Source organism: Psammomys obesus, unplaced genomic scaffold (genome assembly GCF_907164565.1).
Source record: "Psammomys obesus unplaced genomic scaffold, mPsaObe1.curated_primary_1811, whole genome shotgun sequence".
In the NCBI taxonomy this organism is placed as follows: Eukaryota; Metazoa; Chordata; class Mammalia; order Rodentia; family Muridae; genus Psammomys; species Psammomys obesus.
In genome coordinates, this window is record NW_026592548.1 from 8,065,205 (window position 1) to 8,071,732 (window position 6,528).

General features: G+C 47.5%; 1 protein-coding gene across 4 annotated transcripts in view; it reads right to left on the reverse strand.

Moving 5' to 3' along the window:
* Positions 1 to 5,947, reverse strand: part of Zzz3 (zinc finger ZZ-type containing 3) — a 67,480-nt gene extending 61,533 nt beyond the window's left edge. For 2 of the 4 annotated variants that reach the window (XM_055614274.1, XM_055614271.1), the window contains exon 1: positions 5,876 to 5,927. Coding sequence is in view for 1 of the 4 variants with exons in the window: in XM_055614275.1 (XP_055470250.1) it covers positions 5,275 to 5,327 (53 nt within the window). In the remaining 3 variants the exon portion in view is untranslated. Of the gene's footprint in view, positions 1 to 5,274; positions 5,689 to 5,875 lie in introns of those variants that run through there. The other 2 variants (XM_055614272.1, XM_055614275.1) reach the window with 2 other exon arrangements.
* Between the last annotated feature and the right edge of the window lie 581 nt (positions 5,948 to 6,528).

Here is a 6,528-nt window from a genome sequence, read left to right on the forward strand (position 1 = left end):
GGGGGGATGGAGAAGGGAAAGCCAGGAGACCAAGAGGGTAAAGGGTAGATAAAAGGACTGATAACAAAAATGACTGGAATATAAAGGGTGACTAGGGGGAAAGGCTGGAGAGGTTTAGGTTAGAGGGCTGGGTATATTCTGTAACAGGTATGGACAGAGGGCATAGTGGGCAATGGAGGCCAAGTCTGCTTGGTATGTTAAATAAGCCCCTCAGCAAGCCCTATGTCCAGGGTTTCTGAGGCCTAACAGGCAGGTAATCACAAAGTTCTTAAAGAGATGTTAATAACACACATCTTTAAGAAAATAATTCTGACAACTAATAGAGCCATATGAACGAACCCAAGCATTACTTCACTTCACTTTTTCATTTATAAAATACATAAACTTGATTTCTGACAAGTTAGAAGAAAAGCAAAATCAAGCTAGGGAATTTAGCTGAATGGTAGGTAAAGCATATACAAGGTACAAATCAGATCTGCAGCACAATAAGAAAAGGAAGAGAAGGGAGAGGGGAGAAGGGAAAGAAGAAAGGAGCATAACAGGATCTATCTTCCTTGAACCAAAAGACAACTAGTTGGGCCATCAGAGAAAAGCACTTGCCATTAAGTCTGACAACCTAAATTCAATTTAAAACCCACATAGTAAGAGAACCAACTGCCCCAAGCTGTTCTGTAACTTCCACATGCAAAGCCTGCCTCTGTCTCTCTCTGTGACTACTTAGTGAGACTACTTGGGTTACTGATGATTTAAAGGCCCCAAATCTCTGGTATGTTACAAATGGCCAAGTTCACTGCTGCTCAATAACTGTCAGATGAAGAAGTCTAACACTTAAGAACACCAAGCTTAAAAAAGACAAGACATAGGGCTAAAAAGAAACCCTGTCTCAAAAAGCCAAAATAAAATAAAACACATAAGACATAGTGGGACACACCATCACTTTAACAGTGGAGGAAAACAGCTCCAGGCCAGTCACCAGTGGAGGCCCTGCCTCAAAACACTAGGGGAGGGAAGGGGCTAAAAAACTGGGATTACAGCCAGCTAGTATAATGCTTACCTAGCACGCTTGAGATCCCAAATTCAATTCCCAGTGCTGCAAAAAGGGGGAAGAGGGGAAATAAATGACTAGCTTGACCTGTCATGCAACAATACTGTCCTCAGGGAAAGTTACAGAAATCACTTATCTGACAGGACAGAAATTATTATACAATACTACACAGAGAATGGCTACTTGTGTAGAAAACAAAAGGAAGTTAAGAAATACAGCATCAAACAAAAATGCCAAGTCTAGAAAGCCAGTTTCGAAAGCCACACATCTTTGGGACTTTACAGTGTAGACTGATGCACACACATACTTTTTTCTAGTATGACAGTGGTTACCAGAGTACTAATTACAGAAAATCATACACAAAAATGTATGGCAATTATACTAAATACTGCCAAAACTATCATAACAATCAACTGTTAATCACGGTTTAATGCCAAACTGAACTTTTACTTGAAATTAATTTTCTTTTTAAAGCACTGCAACACATTTTCATTGATATTTCTGGTTGTGTACTTTACTATAATCTGCATGAACAATGGTTCCATGCAAAATGCTTTTCTTCCATGAATTTTTCTCAACCTCAAAATAAATTACCTGTAAAAGATTGGTAATTTACAAAGTTCACCACCAAAAACAGTTTGTATAACAGAAGTTCTTTTTTCGTTGTTTTTTTTTTTTTTTTTTTGAGGAATGGTTTCCCCGTGTGGCCCTGTATAGTGGAAGTTCTGGTGTCTTTAAAAACTGTTATGTTATATAAACATTTTAATCCCAGGGATATGGAGCTGCTTTAGACTGTCCATAGTAGCAGACTATTTGCCAAGTGCAGGCTCTGAGAAGGGCATGATCTTTGTCAGCTGCAGATAGTTTAATTCTGGGGACTCTAAGAGGAAATAAATGCCAGAGCCCAGAAAAGGGAGATGGGGGAATCGCTCTGAAAGAGAATGCTGGTGCTCCCCACTACTGCACCTGGTTGCTGTTGATGCAATCTGACATAGAGATACCTGAAAGAAAGACTGGACTTGCCCCAAGGAACCCAAGGACTCCAACCAGTAGGAAGTAGCTAAAGAGAACTATAACTGTGGCCTCTCTTCCTACTAACCTTCTTTCTCTGCTACCTTGTTAGGAAGGAATGTAGAGACATAAAAAAAAAAAAAAAAAAAAAACACCAATACAATAAAATAAATAGAACGCAAGCGCACACATGGTCCTGGAACTCACTCTGTAGACCAGGCTTGCCTCAAAGGCAGAGATTCACCCCTTCCCCTCTCTCTCTGAGCCCCAAATGCTCAGATTAGAGTCATGTACCACTGTGTCTGCAGGATATTTGTTACTCTAGAACCCACACAATAGACCAATCATTCTTATGCTATAAACTTAAGTGGATAGCTTTGCAAAAGCAATGGCACAGTGGGACTTCCAAATGCATTACTGCCTTTTCTTTTTCCTCCAGATATTTATGAAACAGGTATTCATTTCACTGTCACCCTGAATGGCCTTGAACTTACTGTGTAACAGTTCAAGCTGGTCTCAAACTCATAGTGGTCCTCCTTCCTCATCCTCTTGAGTGCCGGATGTACAAGCATGATCCACTATGTCCAGCTCCATAGTTTACCTAAATACTCCACAATTTTTAATTAAATATCTACTTCATCTGCTGGCCTTTATTACAAATGATACTTAGTGTGATTTTGAAGGTGACTTGTAGAACTGTCTAAGCAACATTTACCAGCTGGGAATAGTGGTACATCCTGCACTCATAACACTTTAAAGGCAGAAGTGGAAATACTGTCAGTTGAAAGCCAGTACAGTCTCAACATAAATGACAAGCTACTCAGGGCTACACAGTGAGAACCAGTCCCAAAATAAATGATTGACCCCCACACCTATTAAGAGCCTGTCTCTAGGACTCTCCCCTAACGAGTCAATCAAGATCAGGGCTTGCCTACTCTTGAGTTCCTTCTGTCTCCTACCTGTCTACATCCTCTCTTTCTCCACAACTTTCACAGTTCATCTCATGTCAACCTATACCCCTTTCATCTTTTCCATATTATAACTCTCAACAAGTCTGTTCCTTAATCTTCCCACCAGCACTAGACTGATTCAAAAACAAACAAGAACACTGCTTGAGTCATGTACAATGGCTTTTTATTGTGACCCGTCTGGTAAATACAAGAGTAGTGAATGCCTGCTGTCTCAGAATTCCAGCAGCTGGGACAAGAGGGTAAGTTCCAGTACAACCTGAGCCACACTAGCTAGGTTTAAAAATTTTCTAAACACAACTTTCTATTACACTATGTTTTTTCAGAAAAGTAATGACAAAACGACTTGCACTTCTAATATATGCAGATGCTTGAATTAACTATGCGACCTATCATTCCAGTGAGTTGATTAGGGTTGGAAGAGATAGCTCAACAGCTAAGTACACTTAATGCTCCCGAGAGGATCCTTTTTAACACCCCTGTCTGACCTTTAAGGCCGCCTCTACACACCTGGTGTGCAAACTCCCATGCGTACATACGCATACGTGTGCGCTGAAGAGTGCACACACTTTCAAGCACACATACAGATACATACTGAGGCACATACACATAAAATAAACACCTTTTTAAATTTAAAAAAAAACTATTACTATGAGCTGGCAAACTTAAAACTGCTGAAAAACATTGCATAGACATGTTTTTAGTTTAGAATATGTAATAATTAAAATAATACTATACAAAAAATATAAAACAAGTTTCCTTAGATCTCTTTTAACAAGGACTTCGTGTGCAAAGCACCCTAGAACATTTCCACTGGCGGTGGGGGGAGGGAGCTCTATTAGTGTTGATATTTTCAGCACATACCACCAAGTTATCTACATGTAAGAAAGTATGAACAGGAGTCCTAACAACAGATTTCACACTAAATAAGTTATTTAGCAGATAATTTGCTGTTTGCAAATGTTTGTGGTAGTTTATTGTAACAGCAGCAATCCAATTTAGTCCCCCTTCCTAAAGAGAAAGCATGGACTACAAAATGACCTGGTACAGGGCAGAAAAGTGAGGGAAATTGTAAAATACAACAAGGAACATTTACTCTAGCTTTCGGTAAGTGTAGTAACTACACCTGGAGTTTAAGAGACAGATAGTTTAGTGGTTAAGAGTGCTAGCTGCTCTATCTTGAGGTCCAAAGTTGAGATCCCTGCATCTACTTTGAGCAGCTTAGAAACTCCTGTTAATACCAGCTCCTAGGGATAAGATATCCTCTTCTGGCAGCTGTGCACATGTTGGCATATAATAACCAAGACACAAAGACACACAAGTAAATAATAAAAATTTTAGAACGGTATGTACTGAGTGTGATGGCAAATGCCATTAATCTCATCACTAGGCAAGCTGAGGGAAGGACTGCTTCAACATTTTGGACTACCTCATCAGCTCTGGACTATCCTGGGATACAGAATGAGGCCATCTCAAAAAAAAAAAAAATACACACACACACACACACACACACACACACACACACACACGTATGTACATATATGATCTGGTTCCCTGACTGTGCAGCTTCCACACTTCTGAATAAAAACAAATAAAAACTCATTTATGAGTGGCTATTATAAGTGCAGAAAAGTGATTCACTTTTGAAATTCACTTATGAAAACATGACCTCAAACTTACGGAGCAGGATTATAGTTAAAACAATCCACTTTTATTTTATGCAACCTAAAGCCACCACTCCAGAATATCAAAATGGGAACCTAAAAACCCCAATCGCTACTGATGTGCGTTAATAAACACGTACATGATAAGGACTTTATTCTGACCTCAGATACTGTCAGGGATGTGGGGACTCCCAAACACTGCCAAAAGTAACTGTCAACAGCCAGGGTGATGAGGAACTTGTCAATGGCCAAGAGAGTGAATAAATGATGGCCAGACACAAGAAGAGATGCTTGGCGTTCTGCTAGGCGACACCAAAGTAAGTCCGGAATGTTTTAGAAAAGGGTAACTGGGCAAAACCGTCTGGAGCCCCGGCAGAGGGGGGCGGCGGCGGCCGGGGCGTGCTGGCCGCGGGGCTGGAGGGGGGCAGCGGCCGGCGGGGCAGCTTTCGGCAGGTGGCGGGCGCCTGGGGGCGGGAGGAGCGCGGCACCCGACGGCCCGTCCGCTCCGCTGCCCTCGACAGGGAGGCGCGCGCAGAAGGGCTCCCGGCGCTCGGGCACGCGCCCCGGCCCCTCCCTGACAACTTGCCTGCTGGAAAAGAGTTGCAGGTCCCAGGCCCCCGGAACCCGGGGCTCCGCCATCCAACACAACCGCTCTGCCAACGAGGTCCCGCGAGAATCGCGACATCTCGCGATACGGACCCACTGGCATCTCGCGGGCGTGCTCCGCAAGCAACATGGCGGCGAGGGGGAGATAACCACTACTTCGGAACTTGGAAAGTATGCTTTCGTTCTCGCACTGGGGAGCCGTGGACGAAGAGGAGAGGCAAGGCCTCCCCGCCCCGCACGCCTCCTCCGAGTAGCCTGCGGGAGAAGGGCCGGAAGCCACGCCGAGCCCTCCGCCGGCCGCGGGACGGCACCCAGAGCGGCGCTCGACCTCGGCCGGGCTGGCGGCGGGTCACGTGGCCATCACGTGGGCCGCCGAGCGCGCGCCCGGCGTCTCCGCAGGCCTCCCCGCCCCCTCAGCCGCGCACGCGCGCGCCCGGCCCACGTGGGGGCGCCGCCGCCGCCGCCTCGGCCACCCCCTCCCGGGGCTCGGTCCGAGGGGCTCCGGCCCCGCGCACCTCCCTTCGCGCGCTTCCCTCCCGCCCCCGCGCGGGCCCCGCCACGCGCCCCGGGACCCCGCTCACCTCTCGCGCGGGGCCGGCCACTGCGGGCCACTCGGGGAGGCGCCGCCCGCCGTCGGCCCCCGCCGCCACACTGGCTCGAGCGCCCTCCGCCGCAGGAAGCTCCACAGCGGCGCCGCGGCGCTTCCAGGTGGGTCCCCGCCTCCCGCTCCTCCACTTCCCGCAGCAGCGGCGGCTGCTTCCGGTCCCCTCCTTCCTCGGCTCCAAGGCGCCGGGCGCTCACCGCGCCTCCTGCTGGTGGCCGCGGCCGGTGCAGCGCTCCCGGCCCCGCGGGCGAGCCGGACGGCACGGGGCGGCCCACCGCTCGGAGTGACCTGGGCTGGCCCCGGGACCCGACGCCGGCCCCAGCACTCCGAGGCTTTCGCACAGACGCTCCGGCCTGCCTCGCCAGCCCTTCGCTCGGGGCGCCCACCCCTCCAGCCTTTGCTCCTGCCCCTCCCTAGGGCAGAGCACTTCTCCCGAGGTCCACCTGGACCACGGCTCCAGCGTTTTCAGGTCTCCTGTCAGAAGTCCCCGTCTGAGGGATGACCAGAGCACTCTGAGGTTCAGAAGAGCACACCTCCACTGCCTTTACTCTCTGTACCTTTAAACAACACTTCTACCCACTATTTGTAAGTGTTCTCACCACAGAGACTCTTTAAAGGCCGAGCATCTTC